At 40.4% G+C, this 24,527-nt stretch overlaps 3 protein-coding genes across 31 annotated transcripts in view; 2 read left to right on the top strand and 1 right to left on the bottom strand.

Annotated features, from left to right (window-relative positions):
* The first annotated feature begins 399 nt into the window (after positions 1-399).
* LOC146972110 (allograft inflammatory factor 1-like) lies at positions 400-1,904 on the top strand. Its single transcript, XM_085801881.1, has 6 exons — positions 400-461; positions 634-695; positions 809-875; positions 977-1,018; positions 1,158-1,323; positions 1,653-1,904. Exons 1-6 carry the CDS (start codon positions 446-448, stop codon positions 1,738-1,740), a joined length of 441 nt encoding a protein of 146 aa, XP_085658007.1. The 5' UTR covers positions 400-445; the 3' UTR covers positions 1,741-1,904.
* A 405-nt stretch (positions 1,905-2,309) lies between these two features.
* Positions 2,310-8,099, top strand: LOC146972109 (casein kinase II subunit beta). 3 transcript variants are annotated; one of them, XM_085801926.1, is made up of 7 exons: positions 2,310-2,382; positions 2,771-2,846; positions 3,617-3,719; positions 3,805-3,920; positions 5,039-5,114; positions 5,225-5,414; positions 5,623-8,099. In XM_085801926.1, the coding sequence occupies exons 2-7, from the start codon at positions 2,775-2,777 to the stop codon at positions 5,711-5,713; spliced, it is 648 nt and encodes a 215-aa protein (XP_085658052.1). In that variant the 5' UTR covers positions 2,310-2,382; positions 2,771-2,774; the 3' UTR covers positions 5,714-8,099. The 3 variants fall into 3 exon arrangements, with proteins under 3 accessions (XP_085658052.1, XP_085658053.1, XP_085658054.1); XM_085801927.1 differs by having other exon boundaries at positions 2,310-2,386; positions 2,774-2,846; XM_085801928.1 differs by having other exon boundaries at positions 2,310-2,386.
* Positions 6,537-24,527, bottom strand: part of LOC146972108 (uncharacterized) — a 28,766-nt gene continuing 10,775 nt past the window's right edge. The window contains exons 10-35 of one of the 27 annotated variants that reach the window (XM_085801892.1): positions 23,967-24,139; positions 23,754-23,870; positions 22,831-23,088; positions 22,524-22,655; positions 21,576-22,421; positions 20,754-20,984; positions 20,445-20,669; positions 20,136-20,357; positions 19,766-19,987; positions 19,464-19,685; positions 19,152-19,379; positions 18,801-19,016; positions 18,428-18,682; positions 17,895-18,089; positions 17,524-17,757; positions 17,232-17,423; positions 16,422-16,627; positions 16,067-16,135; positions 15,885-15,929; positions 15,173-15,235; positions 13,729-13,908; positions 9,901-10,287; positions 9,224-9,346; positions 8,895-9,014; positions 8,730-8,810; positions 6,537-8,333 (exon numbers count right to left, since the gene is read on the bottom strand). In XM_085801892.1, coding sequence (XP_085658018.1) covers positions 8,304-8,333; positions 8,730-8,810; positions 8,895-9,014; positions 9,224-9,346; positions 9,901-10,287; positions 13,729-13,908; positions 15,173-15,235; positions 15,885-15,929; positions 16,067-16,135; positions 16,422-16,627; positions 17,232-17,423; positions 17,524-17,757; positions 17,895-18,089; positions 18,428-18,682; positions 18,801-19,016; positions 19,152-19,379; positions 19,464-19,685; positions 19,766-19,987; positions 20,136-20,357; positions 20,445-20,669; positions 20,754-20,984; positions 21,576-22,421; positions 22,524-22,655; positions 22,831-23,088; positions 23,754-23,870; positions 23,967-24,139 — 5,272 coding nt within the window. In that variant the 3' untranslated portion in view covers positions 6,537-8,303. Of the gene's footprint in view, positions 8,334-8,729; positions 8,811-8,894; positions 9,015-9,223; positions 9,347-9,900; positions 10,288-10,753; positions 11,652-13,728; positions 13,909-15,172; positions 15,236-15,884; positions 15,930-16,066; positions 16,136-16,421; positions 16,628-17,231; positions 17,424-17,523; positions 17,758-17,894; positions 18,090-18,427; positions 18,683-18,800; positions 19,017-19,151; positions 19,380-19,463; positions 19,686-19,765; positions 19,988-20,135; positions 20,358-20,444; positions 20,670-20,753; positions 20,985-21,575; positions 22,422-22,523; positions 22,656-22,830; positions 23,089-23,753; positions 23,871-23,966; positions 24,140-24,527 lie in introns of those variants that run through there. The other 26 variants (XM_085801893.1, XM_085801895.1, XM_085801896.1 and 23 more) reach the window with 26 other exon arrangements.

Genomic DNA, 24,527 nt, shown 5'->3' with positions numbered 1-24,527 from the left:
ACTTCACCTCACAGTGAAACTAACTTGAACAATAAAAAACAACTTGAAACGTGCTTCATAAGCTAGTAAATGCAGAGAAATGTGTATTTCCATCTGTTTGTAAAACACTCCTTGCTGCATCATTCTTCCTCCTTTAAACACAACTTCACTTCATCCAGCAACATAACTGCACCTCTTTTTCACATAATACTGTCTGTGACAGCTTATACATTTGAAACGTGACCATTACCAACCATTACACAGTCAGACTAACTGTAATTACTACGTTTTACATCCTCTTGTTGACCCTGTTTGCTGCAACCTTAAACAGTACAAAGTAACTTCACTAGTGCAAACTGAAACTTTGACACTTCACTTCCTCTTCTGGCTCAATTTATAGAATCGGCTACATAACCTTTCACACTCTCAGTGCAGTTTTCACAGTCTCTCAGCGCTGTGCACAGAAATGGACAGTGCTCAAGGTCAGTTTGACAAATTTTCTGCCATGTCTCTGTCATTTTACTATTTAAATATTATCTCAGAGTCAGCTTACTACTTTTACTACTACTACTACTTAGTTGAAATGTTAGTTTGTATATATTTTTATTAGATAATTTGTAAGACTTCTGTGAATAAGTTGTTGGTCTCTTACAGGTGGAAAAGCATATGGTCTTCTCAAGACTCAACAGGATGACAAACTAAACTCTATCAATGAGGTATGTTGAACTACAAATGATATCTTTGTAGGCAATGTCTCCAGTGTGATATCATAGTAAGAATATGTGTGAATATTTGTGTGTGTGTGTGTGTGTGTTTATCACTCTTCTAGGCTTTTCTCTCAGATCCCCAGTATGCAGAAGAGGAAGACCTTGCCTCAAAGCTTGAAATGTTTAAAAGTAAATATCAAAGGGCGTTCAATCACTCCTCAGTGAATTGCGTTATTGTTTATTGCACTGTCATAATTTTTTGAATGTGATTATATTTGTTTGTATTACAGAACAGTATATGGAGTTTGATCTGAATGACAAGGGAGAAATAGGTAAAGCTGCACCAGTTTTACCGCCCTGAAATATTTTTAGCAACAATTGCTTTCAGCAGTGACTCACAACTGTGTTCACTGGTTACAGATATGAGCGCATTTTTATTTATTCATATTGTGTGAATCCTCAATTTTATAGATCTGATGGGATTAAAACGAATGCTGGAGAAACTCAACTTGGCCAAGACTCACTTAGAGCTGAAAAAGATGATGTCAGAGGTGGTTGGAGAGACATCGAAAGATACAATCAGCTACAATGACTTCCTGAATATGATGCTGGGAAAAAGAAATGCAATACTAAAACTGTGAGTATATGAAATACTGGGTAATTCAGACAGTGGGTGGAGACTCAAAGTTGGGTCACAGGAGGATTAGGGTTAATGGGAGATTAAGCCCCAAAATTGATACAAAAAAGTAGGTGCTGGATTTTGAGAATTTATAGATTTGCATGAAGCCTCTGTTTATGTGGCCTAAATTCATATGATCAAAATACATTGATACAAAAAAAAGATACCAAAACATTGGTTTGATGTGAAAAATAGGCTATACCTGCTATCTAAGGTATTATCTAAATCTGTCTAAAGCTTTACAATAAAGCCATGCAAACCAACTGACATAATTTTCTTCTGCTCAGGATCTTGATGTTTGAAGGCAAGGGAAAGGAACAGGAGCAGAAAGAGGTTGGACCACCAAGTCGCAAAACTTTCTCAGACCTGCCCTGAGGAGCTGTCCGTCCTGAGTTGGAATGAATGTTATTGTGTTTTTTTGTTTTGTTTTTTCAGACCTAAAAATCATCAATCTTCTAACTGCTTTCAAATTCATACTAGAAGGATGTAAAATCAATAGCCTATCTTTTGTGCATTTTGTTTTAATTAAATAATGGAATCTACACAAACTATGTGTCCATTGGCCCTTAACTGCTGTTCACATCTCTCACAAAACAGTAGCCAGTTTACTTCTTTGTAAATGTCCAGGTCTGCAACTTATTAGTATAGACTCTTGTGTCATGCTGCTTGGTTAAAACATAGCCTCTTAAGGTTTTATCTTGGTGGGGATTAGAACATAAGATCAAATAAAAATATAGGCTATTTTAAATACATTAATATAATAAAACAATCTGACATCGTCTATCGTTGAAGCTTTTATTTGAAATAAATTACGTGACTAGGCAGACGATAAGTATTTCTAAAATGGGTATATTAATAAATGAATCATACTGACATATATGCGTCACATACAGTCTATGGTCACGAGTGACTTTATTTTGAAAACCCCAGATATACCGGAAATCGTATTTGTCACCCAGGAAGAGAGGACAAACCAGCAAAGCCCGCAAGTTAATGTGTTAACTAATATTAACGAGGGTGAGTAAAAAATGATTTTCGTCAAACTGTAATAAACACGAAAAGGCAGTACTTCTAAATACAGGTCGCAGTTAGAGTAAATATCTTCCACGCTATCTGTTAAACGTGCTCAGGCTAACCAACAGCAGCTAAACCACGGGCTAGCGAAGGTAGCAGGTTAGAGACGCAACCTCAGAGGGCTAACTGAAGATTACTATACAATCAAAATATATTTTTTGTTAGATATATCAGAAACGATATCGTGTAGTTGTTGTGTATACGGTGCAACAAAGTGTTAAATGTTTAGTGTTTACATCGACAGACTTTGATCTGCCGGCGTTGAGCTGTTAGCCTGTAGCAGTGGGGCTGTGAAATGAGTCCTGGTCCTGAGTCTGTTTTGGTTCGCCAGGAGGATGAGCAGCTCAGAGGAGGTGTCCTGGATATCCTGGTTCTGTGGACTGAGGGGGAATGAGTTCTTCTGTGAGGTTCGTCTCCTGGATTATTTTCCTTTTTAAAACGTAGATTTAAGAAGTGGGTGTTGCAATGCAATGCAATGCCCAGGCAGTCGGACCGCTCAACAACACCCTGCAGCCAGCTCAGCCAACACAAACCACATCGCCGCTACATCATATCTTTTATAGTATATTATGGGTGCATACTGATGCAGCAATAAGTAACTGGATAGGAGGTTTACTGGCAAACCATTTTGATAATCTAGCAATCACTTAACGTCAAAACTGTTACTCTCTAATAGAGGGATTTACAGTGCTAATTGACCTGTTTGACACTAGCTCATGAAATGATTATGTGACAGAAGGCAGCATGTGTTGCAGATGTTGCATTCATTTTTGTCACTTAGAATAAAGAGAGATAAATATGTCTCACTAACTTTTTCATACATTTTCTCCTTTGGGGTTTCAAGGGATACATTTTACAATTTTACATGATCTGACATTTTATACACAAAGTGATTAACTGAGGAAATAAACTGCATTTTTGCTTGCAGCCTTGTGGGTGTATACTATATCCAAGTCCATCTTTATACATCTAGAAATAGTGCTGTCTATGTTGGCATCAGTGTGTAACTGCAACTCTAATTTTAACTCCTTGCCTTCTACATTGGTAGCATCTAAGTAATCCTGTTAAAGTCTTGCGTAAGGCAGCAACATTGGTGTGGGGGTGCCATCTGCTGTTTCAACAGTAATTCATTAATGCAATTAATTGCCATTCATTGTCTTCTCTTGCTGTGTAACAGGTTGACGAGGATTACATACAGGACAAATTTAACCTGACAGGTTTAAATGAACAGGTGCCTCACTATCGCCAGGCCCTGGACATGATTCTCGACCTGGAGCCAGGTGAGACTATTAAGAGAGTAGACACATGAGGTGAAATAATTAAGTATCAGTGATTATAACTGCTTGTGCTGCTTTTAATTGACAGATGAGGAGCTCGAGGATAACCCGAACCAGAGTGACCTGATAGAGCAGGCAGCGGAGATGCTCTACGGGCTCATACATGCACGTTACATCCTCACAAACAGAGGCATTGCACAGATGGTAGGCTGTTACTTAATGGCTTCAAATTCTTACATGGGTCATTCTATGAAAATGGTAGCTTTTTGAACAGCAATTTCATGTTTCATTTGTATTATTTTTTTAACAACTTAAACATGGTCACATAACAGTTAACCACTTGCCATTATAAATCAACATAAATTACAGCTTAATGTATTTTAATATTTCTATTATATTATATTTAAAAAAATGCTAATGGTGGTTGGTGTTAATGATCGTCACTGGTGTTACCCACTGGTCACTGGTGTTACTAACGAAAACTGGTGTTACTAACTAGAACAGTAACACCAGTGACAGTAACACCAGTGACAAATGGACAGAAAAGATGGCCTATTCAAGATGGTGGACATTGCAGGCAAAACCACACTTCTTAACTTGTAAATATATCAGCTTATCATACAATTTTATCAATTGTTTTAATAAAATTTCCTTTCCCCTTACTATAAACAGTGTAACACCAGTGACGCATCTTAAGTCCTCACATGAAATTACTCGTTAAATCTTAACATTATCAACATATGAAGAGAAGGTGCTGACTAACTATGTGCTCTTCAAAATGGACACACCTCCAATTAACTCTTGACCCCAGAAGATGTTTGCAGAGATGAAGTAGTTTTTCAAAATAAAGGGTTTTACAAATAGTAACACCAGTGACATGAAATCAAGGGACAGCTATTTTTTGTAAATTATTTAAATTATTTATTGATATTTTCATTATTGTAAGTATTATACTAAATAGCTATAACACTTTCCTTTGTATTATAATCTTTAAAACAGGAGAAAAACATTTATTTAAATTCAAAATATGTCACTGAACCATGACTCCTTACCCGAGGGACAAGCCAAATTCATGTCACTAACAAGATTTTCAAGATATATTTTAAAATAAATGTGCATTATAACTGTCTTATGCATGGTTTAATAACAAGAAAACACTTTAATTACAAAAAAACATGTATATTTTGTGTCATTGTTGAACACTTTTGAGCGCTTTTCCTGGTGAATAATGTAGGGACAGGAAAGCGACCATTTCTATAGAATGACCCACATGCACCTTGAGGAGACGTGGCTGTGATTTCTAAAATTGCTTTTTTCTGTAGTTGGAAAAGTATCAACAAGGGGATTTTGGCTATTGCCCCAGAGTCTATTGTGAGAATCAGCCAATGCTTCCTATTGGTAAGTCTGACTTTTTCTGATTTTCACATTAAACACAAGAACCCACTGTACAAGTGATGTTGTTTGTGGCTATAAAGACTCTTTCACCATTCATCTCCTGACTGTCATAGGTTTGTCAGACATCCCAGGAGAAGCTATGGTGAAGCTTTATTGCCCAAAGTGCATGGATGTTTACACCCCTAAATCCTCCAGACACCACCATACAGATGGAGCCTATTTTGGTACAGGCTTCCCCCACATGTTGTTCATGGTGCACCCAGAATATCGTCCAAAGCGACCAGCCAACCAGTTCGTGCCAAGGTTTGTTTGTTTTGACAAAAATGCCAAGTACAGAAAAGCTGGGATTTGACATATGCTAAATTAACTCTTTCTTAAATCATTTAAACCATAAATACTGCAATTTTTTAAGGCTGTTTTGTTTTGACAATGGTATAAAAAATATTAATCAATAAAAGAAATGTCTTTTCTATCCAAGAGGATGATCATATTTTTTCTTTTTCTTTTTTAGGCTATATGGTTTCAAGATTCATCCCATGGCTTATCAACTTCAACTTCAGGCTGCATCAAGTTTCAAGAGTCCAGTCAAGACAATTCGCTAGAACTTTCTTTGACAAGATGGTGGACTCAAAGACTTTGTCATTTACTACTTGTTTGAAGCAATGGATCATTATATATGCCCAATAAATGCCTGTACAGTTTGATCATTATTTCTCATTTAGCAAAACACTGTTGAGCAAGTTAGTTATTTTTTCCCCTAAGATCAGTCTCCTGATTGATCCTTAATTGATGTCAGTTCATCTGTTTTATATTCTGGGGTTGTTTCTCTTAAACAGAAACGTGGCTTTAATGAAGGCTAGTCTGTGTTGTGGCTCAATTGCACGTGATTGAATGTAACAGGAAATCTTGCCACCAGCTGCAGACAGTTAGTTGACACTTATGAAAGTTAACACTAAATTGCATCAAATCATATTAACTTGTGCTGCAGAATGAATGTTGGAATGTGCATATGATTTTATTCTGTTAAAATGGATTTTATTTGAAAAAAAAGAGCAATATTTCTAAACGTGATGAGGTGCTTTTTCTAAGAAATGGTTAATACCGAATTCGCATCAGAAAGTCCTCATCTTTAAAATGGAACTACACTTGATATCTGTTTTATTTTCACTGTTAAGTTTCCTTTAAATCCAGTGTTTGTTTGTGCTTGACTGTTGCATCAACTGTAACAATAATTTCCTGATAATCACATATTTGAAGTTTCATCTTGTTTACATTATGGTATTGCAACCGAGACACTCTGTCACCCTCAAGCGTTTGATGTTGATTGAACATGCAGCAACGTCCAATATGAAACAAGTGAATGAATATTTATTTCTTACTAAGATCTCACTCACGTATGTTTCACACACACACTGCCCGCCAAAATGCAAAATAATGCATATTTTATTTTTTTTTTTATATAAAAAGACAGGGATAAGTCACAAAGCAACAATATTTTCAATTGTCTAAAAACTATTTTTCTTCATGTGAAATTCTACATTTTCTTCCAGGAGAGTTTGCTGTTGTCATTCATGTAGCTACATTACCAATGGTTTCTTTCCAGGTAAAAGAGTTTGCTAACAATCATGCTATCTAAAAGGGGCAATATATTCATAAGTATTTTCTTCTCTATGGAAAGGTACAAGAAAACAGCAAGTGAGAAAGCAATCTACTTAGACTAAATGGTAAAAAGGCTTTACAAACTTGGTTGATAATGAATGCAATATTTAACATTGTGACATCTTTAGTGGAAACCTGGAAACCAGCTTGTGTTGAAACATCACAATACATCAAATCACATGAAACATTTCCTACTTTACAAATAAATTACTGTATAGTAGTACATGTAAAAAAGACAACTTGTGCTCCTATGAGAGAAAAGCCACATATACTGAGACAGCTGCCTTCACCTCTTGCACGTGTGGTTACTGTGACCGACAAGCTTTTACATGAATTGACCACTTGGCTGAACATAAATGTACATTAAAAGTAGGGATGAATATACATATATGGACATTCCTCATACAATCATACGGAGATCTGTAGTCTTAAAAACAATATCAAAACCTGAGATAAACAGACCAAAGCTTGTAAAACACTTTATCAACCAAATATATTCAAAGCAAATATGGCTTCTATTCTACTGAATAAAACACAGGGCTGAAGGAAGCACTCCATTGTCGTATGTAAATTTTGAAAGGTTCGATAAACTTGGTGGACTACAAGAGGAAACGAGTAAGAATGATTCAGGGTGTCAGGCAAGACAGGTAAAGAGGTCTTAAAGAGAGACCTTGAAATTCAGTTCACAGCACAATGGTAACCTACAATTTCATGAGCAGATGGATATGAATAACTTAAAAACCTCATTTTGTACAAACACTATAAAAGCATTACTTCTATAAAATAGAGGGATATTTCAAAATAGATCCATTTTTAATTCAAACTTTACAATAATGTGTAGGCTACCGGTTCTTGGCTGGTTGGGGAAGAAAAAGATTTAGCTTTTTTTTCTTTGTTTTTGTACCTGAGCAGTGAACAAAGCCAAACAAACTGTCCAAATTTGAGCACAGAATATCTTTGTCCACATATTGATGTGAGGTATGTCATATAAAAAAATGTCTCTCCTGAATTAAATAGACAAGTAAACAACAACAAAAATAAGCGTTCCCTTGAATGTAGTCTTAACGTTCCCCTAGCAGCACCAAGGGAATGAATGCTGATAATGGTGTCTAAACTAGAATGGAAACAGTGCATTTGTATAAAATTAACAATGTAAAAACCACTAGGAAAATAAAAGCATTTAAAAGCAAACATAACTGAGATCACTCAACAGAAAAATGCTGTTTTTTTAACCAAATAAAAATGTATCTGCTAAGCTTTTTTGAAAAACCAGAATGAGATAAGCATTAATCCAAACGTGAGATCTGTGCAGCCCTCCTCTACCTACAATGAACAGCTCAACTGGAAAAAACAAAAAAACAAAATTAAATGTAGATCTAAGATTTAGTCTACTTAGTGACTGTTGGTGCAGATTTGAGATATTTCTTTTTGGATATGTCTGTGTAGCTGGTCAGTGTGTGTTGATCGCTGCGCTCTGATAAAGTTGATGTCGGAGGTGGAGAGTCAAAGGAATAAACCAAGGTGGTGGTTCAGTTACAATGCTGATGCTCCGCCATGTTTCTCCTGCAAGACAGACATTATGTTGTATTGTATTTGCTTAAATCAGTCATTATCATAGGTAAGCCGCTTTGGGAAATACACATTTGTGCTAAGAGCTATATGTCCTTGAAATATGATGCTACAGCTAGCAGTTTAGCATATCTTAGCTTAGTATAACAACCGGAAAGTCACTGCTCTTGGCCAGGAACTAGTCTGGCACAAGATCTCCAATCAGCCAGAAGCTGTCATGTTATGAGATTTTTTTTTAACTTCTGGAAAGGTTAATGTTTTAGTTATGATAAGCTAAGACAACGTTCTTCTCACCCTAGCTTTATATTTCACAACAAAAAGCTACCACCAAGGACTGAATGACCATATGTTGTCCAGTAATGTTGTGTGTCATGGGCTGAGGGTTTGTACCTTCTCTTGGTCAATGTCCGAATCTGCAGTGATGACGATCCTCTTCTCCACACGAGTCTCTGAAGATCCACTTTTCACAACCTGGTAGAGGGAAGGAAAAAAATATGAGCCAAATAAAATTAAATATAAAACTGACATAGTGAAAGCAGGATTTTTCCTGCTGACCTTTGAGATGTGAGTGGTAGTGGTCGTGACTGAGGTGCCACTTGTGGTCTCCGAGGTTACGGTCTTAGAGCTGGACGTAGTTGTGCCATCTTTGTCCTCGTCTGTCCCATCAACTGTCACCTAAGGAGAGCAAAACCAAAGGAAAGGCAGATTTAATGATTGCCTTAGATTTTGCGACCCTGAGCGTCAGCCGGGTGAAGGGGCTGTGCTAGCTCATGCTCGTCTTTGGAGCCCCTGGTCTGGTCCTCCCAGACCTGCTCATGGTCAGCTTGTGCGGCCATCCATGCAATAAAGCCAGATCTGGGCTGAGCAGGTGCTGGGGCTCCTACCTTTGAAGACTCATAGGTGAAGGTCTTGGTCGGCACGATAGGAACTTCGGTGGTGGAGATGCCAGTGGGTAAGGAGTTGGAGACAGCTGTGATGGTTACTGTCTGGGTCTGCACCAGAGGGGGCTGTGGATGGGAGCATAGCCCCATGAGTGGCTGTTTGACCAGACACCTCGAATCTCATGGCAACCATTTCATTTTCACACCATGCATTCCCTCTTAAGCCTTTTGCTGTGTGGATCGATTTTCACAGCAACAGCTCTTTCTTCTCACCAAATTTGTTCCAATTAAGATTTTTTTTGGAAGCAACAACCATGTTAATCCCCTTCCCGCCACCAGCTATTACAGAAGGGAAAGGGCAATTTCAAGCCATAAGCGAGTTGGAAAGATGATGAAAGTAAAGTCAGTACCTCAGAAACACTTTTGTGGCAGAGAAGAATATGCTAGTGTTAAAACGACCCATCACCATAGTTGAGAACTTAGCACACCGCTGTGCAACACATCTGCAACAACCAGAGTTATATTTGACTATGACGACCAGGCTAATAACTCCCTTTTACAGATTTAAGGTTGATTTAACGGTGCTGCAGAGGAGTGAGCAAGTGTGGCAGACTTGAAATGATACAGAGGCCAAGCGGAGACAGAATCGGCATCGACCCTAAAGGGAGTCAGCGGGCTACCTGGAAGCAGCGTATGACCTGGGGACCATTGCTCCTGAAATAGGAGGCCGGGGAAGATCCGACTATCCTCCCAGAGCACTCCGACGCTCCGGGATATGATCCTTCTTCCTCCTGGAGCTCATCTAAAGCTTTACAGCGGGGTTCGAGGGAGGGAGGCAGCTGCGCCATCTCCACCTCCACGATGGGCACCAAGGAGGTCTCAAAAACTACAACCTCGTCTCGATCGCATGATTCCTCAATGGGAGCATCGTTGGCTTCGACACTATCAGGCTCACTCGTGTGGCACACAGTGGGCCAGGGTGTGCCAGACAAGCCCAAACTGCTGCTGGTTTCCTCATGTGCAGCCTTTGTCTCTGAACCATTGCATAGGGAACTAATGCACACACTCTAAAAAAAGACAAAACATAGTCACTATGTGATCATTGGTAGTTGAAGTGTAGTGTAAATATAACAGGCTGGAATATACAAAGATTACAAACATGTTCGCATGCAAGTTAAAGATATGCAACTGTATAGATGATGTACACACAGTATCCATTTTGTGAGGCACTACACATGTATAGGAACACAGTGGTCGTCTAATCAATACTGTTTTAGAAAACACATAGCAGGCATCACAACAGCCGAATCTACCCTTTACCACATGACACATGCTACAGTAGGTGACCAAATAAAATGGATACTGGATACAAGTTCAGCTGTGTACTGCATATTCTTTTTCTTTCTTTTGTTTAAACCGTGGTTCAAGAAGTACAGCCATGGACTTAAAAATGATTTATGATGAATTATAAGAGCATCTGAAATGTTCAATGATATAATATACGCTCCTTGAAAAGGAACAAACAGCCATAGGTACTGTATAAGGAATGACTTTTATTCTTTGGTCAAAGTTGATTGTCAAAAACTCATGCAACAAGAAATCTCTTGAAGTTGCTACACACTGCCTTGCAAAATACTGGTGAAGGACAAAGAAGTTAACAGGTATTACAATTAAGCTGCCTCAAGATCTCCTATCACAGGAAATAATATACTGTGACAAAGACTATTTCCCAGTAACCAGAGTAAAATCCAAGTCTTTGATTAATGTTTTCTAGTGCTTACTTCATGTGTGTTCTGGAAAAACTATATACTGTACGTCCCAAAATCATCACAGTGATCATCTTATCCAAATACAATATCCTAAGACAATTGAATATATAAATGCACCTCAATTTGTGTAAAAAAGCAGACTCAGAGTGATATGGTCACACATTAAAAAAACAGATAAAAGTCAGTTCTTAGGTAATACTGGTTGACTGGTTTGTGTCTTTAAAATCCAAAAGATTTCACATATAATGCCAAAAAGTAGTGGATTGTCATTTTCAGTCCTTAGTAGTCTTTGGGGAACACGTCTGATTCTGACTGGAGAAACCAGGGAAATTGTGCTGCAGCATGAAATAGAAGTAATGAAAGTCTTTTTCCTCAGAGGCCAGAAAAAAAAGCACGAGCCAGCTTCTTAAGTGGAGCAGAGGATGAGAGATGAAGAATGCTACAGTGATGTTGCAGAGGAGGCGAAGGAAGTAGGAAGCAGAAGAAGAGGAAGAGGAGGAGGAGAAGAGAAAGTTAGAGGTTGATGGGCAGATGGACGACTAGGCGCGGTCTCCACGGCTCACACTCACACCTGTGTGGGGTTTCCGCAGAGTCGAGACGGCCCCTCAGCTGCGTTTGGAGTAGAAGTCGAGCAGGGGGCCGCGTGGTAGGCGGATGACAAACTGAGGGAGGGGGGGAGGGAGGGAGGAGGAGGAGGAGGAAGAGGAGGAGGGGGGAAGAGAGATGAGAGGGAGGAATTTTGAAATGTCTGCAAAATGACCAACAGTGAACTGAACTTGAATTGAAAAAAGAGCCAGAGCTGGGTGATAACTTGATTTGTGAAAAAAAAAAAAGAATGTTAGATCTAACAACATGGCAGAAATGTTTATTTTAACAGGAAATGTGGTTTGACAGCAAGGTCTTCTGTCCAGAGCATGGAAATGTTACTGGCACATGCATTTTAACATGCATTTGTAAAAAAAAAAGAAAAAGAAAAAATGTATTTCCATGTGCTACATTACACTTAACGTGACGTGACTGAAAAGGCAGAAAGTCATCCACACTTGTAGTGATCAAAAGGGGAAACATTTGAGAGTTTTTACTGCAGTAGGATCAACTGAGTCAGTTTAGCCACAATGAGCACAGGCCTCTCAATTTAGGATGTGACACTGACACACATGCCTCGTGTGGCATTTTAAATACCATTAAACTGTGTTAGAGGTTCATAAGCCTGTAAAATCTATAAACCAACTGCAGCTTAGTTTAATTACCCTGACTACTTTAGTCCATTAGCTTTAGCCAGACCCCATTCAGCTGCTCCCTGCAATATTTACTTTAGTCAGTCTTAGTTTCACATTCACTCACTCAAAGTCAAGAAGGAATACAGACTGGCCGAGCAGTAAAAACTGTCTGAATGTCGACTCAACTGGTCAGACAACATTTGACCACTGCCATATTTTCATCTGCATCTATCAAAGAGTTTGTACATTTGCTTTGGTCTCTTTCCTCACTGCAGGCTTTACGTTGTCAGTTTTGCTTTGCTTTAATTTCACTACAACTCTAATGCATCCTGACAATACGATGCACGTGGAGGGGGGGTTAATCTCCAAGTCTAAAAGTGGTTTATGTCCAAGCAGTGATGATACGATTGAACTGATGTCTTGCTGAAAGGCACAGTCATTTATTCATGTAAAAAAACAGCACAACTACAGAGGGGTTGTGATTCTGGTCCTCTTCAAAACTGTCATGTAATCATTTAATGACAAGAGAACTATTGATGCCAGTAATAGTACAATTACATAATTTTCATACAGAATTTCTTATTACCAATTACTTAAGTAGAGTGGGGCAAAAAATGCTGATACAACTGTGAATGAGGCCTTGTCTCTTCACGGAAAAACAACCGAGGCTCGGAGAAAGAAGCAGTGAAAACAACAGGTGAAAGCAGCTTGAAAAGAAAAAAAGTGTGCAAAGTAAAGCATATTAAATGCAGAAAAAGAAAGGTCAATAATGAAAGAAGGACAGAGGAGCGGGTAAAGTAAATTCTGCTCAGCATCAGAACGTGCAAATATTCAACAGAGCGGCCATCTCTGAGTCATGCAGTACATTTTCAAGGTCCTTTCTGTCAGTCATGCAACACAAACATGTCAGGGTTCAGAGTCCTTCACTTCAGGTCCCATGAACTAAAGTGAGTGTTGAGGAACGTGACCCCAAACCGCCACAGCCACATCAGCCTTTTAAGAAAGAGAACACGAGTACAGACCCTATTCAGACTGCATTCTCCATTCACATGCTTGTGTTACATACCACATGCTATTCTTGAATAGGTCTGTACATGCACACACAATCCATTACACTCAAACTGTCCGAGAACCAAGAATGACAACTAGAAGAGCCTGATCCCCTCTGTGTCACTTTTATCTAAATATATCCACCATTTGTGTATAAAATTTAATGCAGCAATCCAATGTTAAATATTACTCAAGCACAAAATGGTACCAAGAATACAGGTTCTTCTGTCCCATTATAAATCCATGCACACTGTTCACATTAGTGCAGTGATGTTTTCCAACCAAGCGCAATCATCTCTGAAGATGCAGAGCCATGGAAAACACATCCAGCCTTAACCAAGTCAGCTCAGGAACTGATAATCTGAACCGTGAAGTTTTATTGATTTGCACAATTTCATCTGATTCCTGAACTGACAGACTTCAGCTAAATCAAGTGTTTGGCAGCTGGTGGGTTTTGTGGAAGACTTACCCCATCTGCGCTGGGCAGGGGCTGACCGTTGATACCCAGGGTGCGGAATGGAGAGTGTGTGGACAGACGCTTGTCCCACTCGCTGGGCCTGGGCTCCGGGACGGCTTCCATGAAGTTCTTCTTCAGCTTACTGATGCTGGCGTGATGCCGGATCAGCTCCTCCTGAGGCTTATCAAAGTCCTGCAAAGAGGAGAGGGTGGCGGTCGTAGTGGTGGGGTGTAGGTAGGGGGCAGGAGAGGAAATTTGGTAGAGAGACAAATGGAGCGAGGAAACGACAAGAGGATGTAGTGAAGAGGAAAGATGAAGGATATGTTCGTAGGTGGGAGAGAGGGAGAGATTAACAAACAGAGGAGAATAAAGAGAAAAAGAGTCAGTTTAGGTTGACTGCACAATTTCTGTTGACTTACTGCTGATTAAATAAATAAGCAGAAGCAAGGTTAATTAGTGATTCTAAAAAAACATAAATTAGAAGGACCAATTAATCTAGACAATCATATTAAGTGGATAATTGTTTGAATATCAGCAGCTCCTTTTCAAAATCTAAATTAAGTCTTTCAGCTGATTAAAGGAATTGATCAGAGGAGTCTGTGCTAGGATTTATCAAAGTTGATTATTCCTGAATGTTCTGGATGGGTAGAAGCTATTAACTACCCAACACAGCACAGTAAGGATCTATTTCATAGCATTAGGCTTGCAGTGAGACACGCTGTGAAAAACAGGTTGCAAATCAAAAGAGCAGGAGCGGTGATGGTAGCAGACACGGTAAAAGCCTTGGTATAAATGGAAACCTGTTCATTTCACACAAATGAACAAAAGCAACGATAGCAGCACTGATTTAGCAACATTTAACATCAAGTTGATCTTTATGGATGACTGCTAGATATTAACAACCTTCTTACCAAATGCAATACAGACAGTTGTTCTAGTTCATGAACAGAAGTGTTTGTTAGCTCTTAACCATGACTTACTGAGGCACTAAAGAGCAACTTAATGATAAAAGTGTTTCTCCAAGCACGACGTATGATTATTCTGATTATCATTTCTGTGATCAAAAGATTTCATTTGTTTAATTGCTGAAAAAGTGCATTGCATTGCTGGCAAGTTAGAAAGTGAAATGAAGGTAGAACAAAGCAGAAGCAGCACCAGGAGAATACTGATGATCTGGAAAAAATGTATTAAATACAAATAGAGCACCCTGTAAATCCTGATCCTATACGTGTTTGTTGAGCTCAACAGCACTCTCCTGATAAGAGTTACATTAGAGTAAAGTTACAGTGCCACACACGCACACACATTTACCATGTAATCTATAGAGAGAATCATTAAACGCTGATGCAAAAAGTGTGAATCCTGCCACATGCAAGCGTGATATTAAACAGCAGCCAGTGTGCCAAAGAGCAAGAAAATACAGCCAGAGACTGGCTTCTCCAGAAGGGATACAAACCTCCAACATTAAAAGGCTATGTCTGATATAAATTGAGTCACCCTCAATTTTCTTAGCTCTTTTCTGTGAAAAATGAAAAGAACAAAAAAGTGTGGGTTTGTTTCAGTTTCCCTGTAAGCTGGCATCAAACTGCCACACCTCAGACATGCATACAATGAAGTTTACATTTAAGTGTTAATACAACAGACATGAGGAGTTGTGAGGAGTGCATGCAAAACAGTTTGGGAACGAGTGGCCATGAGTTAAGATGAAACCTTTTATAATGAGCAAAGAACTAAAGAATGGTGGAGTGACAGAAATGTGATAAAGACCATTTATCATGCTCATTTTTAGTTAAGTGCATTTAATCTATAATCATGCATGTGTGCATTCCAGGGTTTACGACAACAACAAGCAATGAGAAGGAATGAATGCCTCCTTAACTTCCAAGCAGCTTACATGTGTAAAACATACTTTTAAACAAGCATGATCTCTACATATTAAAGTTACCCTTACTTCTTCTTTACATATTCTATCCACCTGTACATTTTTCTACACTTTTAAATATATTGCATGTGAATCGAACCTGATGTAGTTTTCATCTAAGACCTAGCCGTATGGAAGCACAACATGAGAAGAGGGTGAAATTAGTCTTTTGGATGAGAAGCTTGATATTATCAGAATGGAGGTGGAGAAATGGCTATGGAAACATATACGAGGCTCAGAATCTGACCTTTCGCATTCGCACCACCTCCGTGCTTGTCACCTCAGACTCGCGCTACCCCAGGGAGGAGAGAGGAACACATGTTAGCATCCTTTGCTTGTTGGCTGAAACACTCAAGAGCTCAGCTGTAAGTGGAAACATGTCTTGTCTTCGATGGGATGACATGCAAGAGGCCAGTGTCTGACACTAACCTGAATGTCCCCATTGATGGTGGATATCAGTGAGGAGTATATTTCTCCCTGGTCCCTCCACACTGCTGGCTACAGCAGCAAGAGAGACACAGTTCACACTCAGACACAGAGAACAATCTCTGCTTGCTACTTTAGCATTTAATTATTAAAGACCAACAGGTTGTTATGATAACATTTTCTTAATAGCTCTTCTTAAAGTGGGAGGACACATCATAATAATTTGTTGAACTCTTACCGCCACCATGTGGTTGACATACATACAGTATGTATGCTAATTTTCCTTTCTTTTTTGGCAAATAAACTTTTAGACTACTCTTGAAAAAAATGTGTAAAAGAGTGTTTGCAGAAATCGTACCTTGACCTCAGAGGCAACCTCGATTTTTGAGGGCTCCACAGCTTCTACTGTGACCTCCAGCTTTCTTTCCTCCATGCGGGTGGTCTTGATTGGAGTGGAGGTCTGGGGTTGGTCGAAAGGGGCCATGGGGATTCCTGCCTCGGCCAGAGCAGCCTGGGAGAAGACCGGAGCACTGACGGGACGGGCGCCCCTCAGTGCGCTCACCACTGGACACAACACAGAACAAACAGAAATGAATAAACTGGGCAAATGCATCTCAAAGATCAAGGTTTTATGTACATTTGACATCATCATATCTCAGAATTCAATGCACATTTGAAAAACAGCAACAAAGCTTCAAATACAGATACACACTTGCAAAAATCCAACTCATACTTACACGTTCAAGCCTTTCAACTTCCAAGATATATGCACACACTTCAGGGGTATACTGTACCTCTGTTGATTCCCTTTCATAAAGGATAAGCATGAATTCAGGAGCTGACACAAGCGAGAAGCAAATATTCACCAAGTGAAATGAGAGCAAAAGCGCAGATTAGTTCTTGTTAAGATCCAATGATGGATTCAAGAGCAGATGATGTGAGGCTGCAAGGAGCTAAAAAGCTCGATGAGGTTGAACTGGTGAAATGCTGAGATTAAGAAGACCGTATTTCTTCACTCTGCAACACATAGCGCTGTTAGAGTTCCTTGAATACCAGTAAATATGTAAACACACGGCAAACGTTAATAAGCGTTTCATGGAACGAAGGAAGCGTGCTGATGTGTGAGCTGCTGCAAACCAACAGGTCAAAATGGGTTAAATAAAAATACCTGACTCTTTGGGGCCAACATCTAGTAGAACAAACCAATCATCATTGACATGTGTTTGTGTGGCTGGACGTCTTTCTTCCAGGATCCGTTTCTCAAACAGTGGCCTTGTCTCAGACACAGCAACCCTTGTTTTGGCCACAGCCCTTGGGACTGTGACCTCTTGTCGGAGCTGCTCACGCAGAGGAACAGCAGCTATAGAAATATACAATTAGATATTGTTGTGGAAATTATACATGACAGAGATGAAATTAGAGCAGGATTTTTTAGCACAGCATATGGCAACATGAAGTACCTGATGGTACGACAACAGGCTTTTCTCGGACGATGTCGAACAGAACGAACCAGTCGTCTCCTCCTTCTCTCTCTGACGGAGGTGCTATTCGGATTTGTCTCATTTCAGAGAAACGTGTCTCGTCTTGCCTTCTGTCCACACCAATTATTGTCTTCTCCCATGTTCTAGTCTCTGTGGTTTTCACCTTAACCTCAAAGGTCTTCCTTGTATCCCGAACGATCTCAACAGTGGTAACTGGCACAAACAGACAGTGTCACTAGCAAATCCACCACACAAATGCTCAGCCCTAAAAGTCAATTAGAAAGCTGCTGAAATGTCATAAAATACAGTGTTTCAGCTTGACTGAGTGCAAAAATACATGAAGCAAGTACCTGATGGCAGAATGACTGCTTTGTCATGGACAGCATCAAATAGCACAAACCAGTCATCGTCTCTCTCTGGTAGTGGACGGGAAGGCTGCGGTCTGATCTGGTCAAAGGCAACCTGCTGCACCTTTTGCTCTGTGCTCGTCACTTTAATTTGAGGTTGAGCACTAGGATAAATTTTGCTGGCCACTGCCTGAGAGACTGAAAACACAGAGAATTTAAAAACTTAACCTTCAGCCACACAGAAAGATTGTGATAGAAACTTAATATCTATACATCTTATATCCGTGTGAGTGGAAATCATGAATTCTTGATTGTTTCAGGGATTTAAGTTCTCAAGTTTAAAACAGATTTCTTTTAACTGGAGAACATGGCAAGGCCATGGATGAAATTGTGTAGGTAAAGAAGCAATAGGAGGGGGTTGTTATGGGACTTGCACTACCAGGTGATTAGTTAGCCTCATTATTATTATTAGCGGCTCCTTTGGAGCAAGACGTGAACATGCTATAAAGTAATAGGTGTTTGAAGGCTGTGTGTACCTGGAGCAACACCTGGAGCAACATATGAAGTTTCTCTGGGAACAACATCCAGCAGCAGAAACCAGTCATCGTTTCTTTCTCTCACAGGCTGGGATACTTTCATCTCTGGAATAATCTGCACAGGAAGTTTTCTTTCCTCTTTCTGCACCGCAATCACTTCAACTACAACTTCCTTCTTGGACACCACAGCTATTGTTTCAGCCACAGCAGAAATGGTTTTTCCAGGGTAAGTCTGAACATACTCATCCATGGTAACTAATGACAAAGAGAACCAAGGAGAACCATAAGACATTTAAGCCAAAAAGGTGACAAATTGAATATTTAAGTCCGTTTGGAGGGACTGGGGAAGAGCATAAAAGAAGGTTGGTTATACCTGGTGGCACATATGAAGGCTCTCTGATGGGAAGATCCAGCAGCACAAACCAGTCATCTTCTATTTCTCTCACAACTTGTGTCACTGCTGCCACTTGTTTTATTTCTTCATCTTTTACTACAGCAACCACTCTTTTTTCTCTCTGCTCCATGGTTGCTACTTGAATCACAGAGACCAATTCTCCTGGTGACACTTGAGCACGCTCCACAACTGCAACTATGACACAAGAGATAAAAAAAAAAAAACTCAGACAGTGCCCTCATATTTAAGAATAAAAGCCTCTGCAAAGCTCAAGATAATTGCTTGCTTTATAAAGGCTGCAAGGCAGTGTTTTGTTTTTTTTAGCAATACCTGGTGGCACATATGATGTCTCTTTAGGAACAGCATCCAGCAACACAGGCCAGTCATCATCTCTTTCTCTTACTGGCTGTGGTTGGATCTCTTGTGGAAGTCTTGGTGCCTCTTCTCTTATCTTTCTCTCTTCAACAACAACTATTTGTCTAATCTCCTGAACTGCTGGGCCTGCAGTCACAGAGACATAACCCTCTGCCTCCATCTGGTCTTGTCCCTTGGGGGTAACTGATATAAACACAGACAGTTTTAACACAAGTAGCAAGCAAAACACGAGGCACTATGTAAAGCACAGTGGTATTTTAGCAGTACCTGGTGGTACATATGATGTCTCTCTGGGAACAGCATCCCACAACACAAACCAGTCATCATCTCTGACTCTCAATGGCTGTGGTGGGATCTCCTCTGGACGTCTTGGCGCTTCCTTTATTATCTGTGTCTTTTCAACAGTGACTTCTCTGACCTCAACTGTTGTAGCTTCAACAACAGAGACATACTTTTCTGCCTCAATCTGGACTTGTTCCTTCAAGACAACTGATAAGAACAGAGACAGTTTTAAGTAAAAAGTGCAAGACAAAGCATAATGTTAGGTGCAGGGGGATGTTTAGCAGTACCTGGTGGTACATATGATGTTTCTCTGGGAACGGCATCCCACAACACAAACCAGTCATCATCTCTGACTCTCACTGGCTGTGGTGGGATCTTTTCTGGACGTCTTGGCACTTCCTGTATTATCTGTGTCTCTTCAACAGTGACTTCTCTGATCTCAACTGTTGTAGCTTCAACAACAGAGACATACTTTTCTGCCTCAATCTGGACTTGTTCCTTCAAGACAACTGATAAGAACAGACACAGTTTTAAGTAAAAAGCACAATACGAAGCATAATGTTGTGCGCAAATGGAAGTTTAGCGAACAGACACAGTTTTAAGTAAAAAGCACAATACGAAGCATAATGTTGTGCGCAAATGGAAGTTTAGCAGTACCTGGTGGTACATATGATGTCTCTCTGGGAACAGCGTCCCACAACACAAACCAGTTATCATCTATTTCCCTCACTGGCTGTGGTGGGATCTCCTCTGGACGTCTTGGCACTTCCTGTATTATCTGTGTCTCTTCAACAGTGACTTCTCTGACCTCAACTGTTGTAGCTTCAACAACAGAGACATACTTTTCTGTCTCAATCTGGACTTGTTCCTTCAAGACAACTGATAAGAACAGACACAGTTTAAATTAAAAAAAAAAAAGCACAATACAAAGCATAATGTTAGGCGCAGGGGGATGTTTAGCAGTACCTGGTGGTACATATGATGTTTCTCTGGGAACAGCATCCCAAAACACAAACCAGTCATCATCTCTGACTCTCACTGGCTGTGGTGGGATCTCTTGTGGACTTCTTGGCGTCTCCTCTATTATCTTTCTCTCTTCAACAACTATTTCTTTAATCTCCTGAACTTCTGGGGCTTCAGTCACAGAGACAAAACTTTCAGCCTCCACCTGGTCCTGTTCCTTCAAGGCAACTGATACAAACAGAAACTGTTTTAACACAAGCAATAAGCACAATAGAAAGCATAGTTTAAGGCGCAAGGGGATTTTGACAGTACCTGGCGGTACATATGATATCTCTCTGGGGACACGATCCAGCAACACAAACCAGTCATCATCTCTGTCTGTGATGGTCTGTGGTGGTGGAATCTCCGGTGCACGCCATGTGTCCTCTTCCATTACTTCACTCTCCTTTGTTATAATCTCTGTTTTCTCTTCAACTGTTGTAATCTCAGTCTTTGCAGTGACATACTCGCCTTTATCCACTCGAGTGTATTCCACAGTAGTAACTAATGATGACAGTAAAGAAGTAGAGCCTTTCAATGTGGGAGCAAACATGCAGTGATACAAGTCTTCTGATTATATCGACTACACTGCCTATACCACGTTATACGTATAAGACTGCACATCCAGTCAAAATCTTAAAATATCTCACTGTAGATATCAGAAAAAAGAAATATTGAGTTGGTTAATATGTTAGAATGGTTTGTTGTTTGAAAAACATTCCCCGTCCTTAAGACTTAAGTCAATAAGAGCCGGGGCCACTTCTGAGCCTTTGATATACATAACTGACTCCCTTTAGGACATCCAGAATCAACCAAATGTTTCATATCTGCTACTTTCACTATGTTAGATCTGCCTGAATGCAACCCAAAATTAAACCAAGCACAAACAGCACTTTCATAAATGTCACATTTTATCTAAAAGAAAAGAAAGGAGAAGAATGATCACAGTGAGAAAGGAAGCTGCTAGTTGCATTCTCCTTTAACTTCCGATTTCTATTCTATCTGAAGTGGGCTTTGTGGACAAAAAAAAAAGGGAAGCTGTATATTAGAGATTAGTGGTGGTTAACAGTCGTTTTGCTCAACAATATACTGTACCTGGTGGTATAAAAACAGCTTTGTATGGAGGCCGTATGTCTGTAACTTCCACCCGAGGCTGATCCCCTGCCTGAAGCTCCAAGGTGATGTCTCTCAGAGTTTTCTCCACCAATACGTCAGTTTTACGCCACATGTCTTGTTTTTCTAACCTCTCCCGTATTTCAGCAGTCTGTTCCTTCATGTCGTCTGCGTCACCCAATATTTCCCCCCTCTCGTCTATAATAGTTACTCTCTTTTTAGTCCTACGCGCCACCCTCTGAACTTCAACTCCGTAAGTGGTGTCAACTGCTTCTGAAGAGCCAAGCTTCTCCTCCACCTCACTCTGCCATTCCTTCTCCATCTGACGTAGCCTCACTCTCAAACTATCATCGAGCACACTCTCATCTGTAACTTCTATTTCACTCTGCTGCTTCACCTCAACCTCCTCCTCCTCTGGCAACAAATCTTTTAAAAACACCTGTTTTATTTGCTCCTCCAGTTGGTCCACTTCCTCTTCTTTTTTTGTCTCTATTATCCTCACAGATTTCTTTACCACTGTTACTGTTGTACCTTCCACTTGCATTTGTTTTTTCCTCTCCCATTCCTGCTCCGTTTCTTCTCTTAACCTTTCTATCTCCTCCTTCCCTAATTCTTCCTCTATCACTTCTTGAATTTTCACTGCCATCTCATCCACTTCTTGAAGCCTTCCCTCCAAATCCCTCACTTCCCTCAGCCTCCTTTCCAAATCATCCACCTCTGTCAGCTTGTCTACCAAGGTAACTGATTCCTGAAGCCTGTCAATGACCTCTTCCCTGGTCAGTTCCTGATCTTCTTTCTCCAGGACATGGAGCTGAGCTGGGAGAGAGACTGTGAGGAGCAGGGATGAACCATGAAACAAATCAAAATTTGGTTAAAAAATGCAAGTTGTTACCATAACTGTTTGTCACACTTCCACACAAAGAAACTCACATGGTTTTCCAGCACTCTCAAATGAAGACAGGGTGAAGAGTCGGTCAAAGTAGAGATACCAATCATCTTGCCGTGTCAGCACAGGTTGCAATAGCCTGTCCATTGAGCTCTTTTTTGTCAAGCTGATTTTAGCTGACAAAAATTAGAAAAGCAATATTCAGCACTTTCACACCAAATGGGAAGAAAAACAATCAAATCTCAAACTGCAAATAGCTGAAAATAAAAATGCAGAACAGTGCAACATGTGTGGCCTATATGAAGATAATGCAGCGTGAGCATACATATAGTGGCAGATGCGTGACGATACCTGGTTGTTTCTCAAAATCAAAAGGTGGGATAAAGGGCAAAGGAGGATCATGATATAGCAGGGAAGACCACTCGTCTTCTTTTCCCCACTGCTGCTGCTCATCAGATGCCAGCTGCTGCCATGGCTGACCGACTGACTGGGTGATGGTCTGAGAGCCATTCTGCCCAGTCACAGTCCCCTGCCAGGTTACTGTGACCGTCTGAACAGACTGCCCCTCCTCCCATGACTGAGTGAAAGTCTGTTCAAATTCCCCTCTGGCTGTGAAGAGATGACGAGGTGATAACAGTTATGCAATGTTTTGCTAGAGAGATGACGGCCGCTGTGCTTCAAGCGTGTTTTTTCGACTGAGGTTAGTACAAAGCTGAACGATGCCTCTCATTCCTCCAGAGAGATAAAAAAAAGGGCAAAACTGGCCATAGACTGAGTGTTTACAGCTCTAGCTTCATCCTATTTTAATGACGGTCATTGGAGTAGTAATGAGTTGAGCCAGTCAGTCATGATGTTGAACATGAAGATGCAAGCTAGAAGCAAATGCAAGTAGTTGTTGTGCAACACACATCAAGCAGCGGCTTCTGAAAATGCAGAAAAAAAGAGGAACAGTAGCTTCAAGACTGGAAGTGCCGTGTGCAGTTAAGCATGTGAGGAAACTCATTATTTTCTCTGTAAGAGTTCACAGTGACCCGGGACGACGCCAAGGAAAGTATGAGCTGGATGTCAGATCAGGTCACCCTCCTGACAACTTAACCAATTGTGCCAAAGCTGAAGGGCAATGTCTTCGAAGGTTTACGGGCATGAAAGCAAATGATCGAGACGGGACTGGGATGTTAATTGATGCGATAAGGATGTTTGTGAGCAAGAATGAAATAAATGCTGCAAATATGCCAAAAAAAAGCGTCGGCGCACTTCCACACAGTTCCGGGTACCTGGGGATTGAGACGGAGGCTGAGGTTTGTCAGATCCCAGCGTCACTGACCAATCATCAACCTCAGACCTGGTTGATGCTGAGAGCAGTTGCAGAAACTGGAGAGTGTCATCTCCAGCTGCGTGAGTGAAACAAGTTGGGGAAAAGCGTTCATTTCGAGATGCATATGCTACATGGCGAGACCAACAGTAGTTCACACACTTCACACTCATACCTCCATCAAAGTTGCGGGAGAGCCTCTTGCTTGCAGAGCGGGCGAAGCGGGGGGCTGGGCGATCAATCATGGAGCTCGCCTGGCGGGTCTGGGCCTGAGTACGTCCACTGTACCGGAACTTTGACCCCAAGACGAGGAAGCGACGTGATGACGGAGGTTCAATCGTTGAAACCCTGAAGGACACACACAGTAATTTAATTTTAATCCACCCAGCATTTAATCAATTAGACAATTTCATCAAAATGACAGACCCACACGCATGGGGTTTAAATATAGAACTATATTAATACCACATCACAGGATTTTGCATTCCCTACAAATTGACATCGTTGTGTAATAGTAACAAGGTTAGCAACAAGTTTGACCTTGATCTTATCAATACAAAATATTGAATGTTTCTTCTGAGCTCAGCTCAGGAGTATGAGTGTGTAGCTTTTTCTCAGTGGTTACAGTGCCATGGAGTCAGTGTAGGGATTAAGCTCCAGGCCTCTTAGCCAATTATCTAGGGGATAGGCATAACCTGAGAGTGACCCGTGTTGCTGGGCAGGGAAGTGTCATTCA

The sequence above is a fragment of the Trachurus japonicus genome, chromosome 16, assembly GCF_045865225.1.
Source record: "Trachurus japonicus isolate A0001 chromosome 16, Traja_1.0".
In the NCBI taxonomy this organism is placed as follows: domain Eukaryota; kingdom Metazoa; phylum Chordata; class Actinopteri; order Carangiformes; family Carangidae; genus Trachurus; species Trachurus japonicus.
Note: the sequence above shows the minus strand (reverse complement) of the source record. Positions and strands in the feature narration are given on the sequence as shown.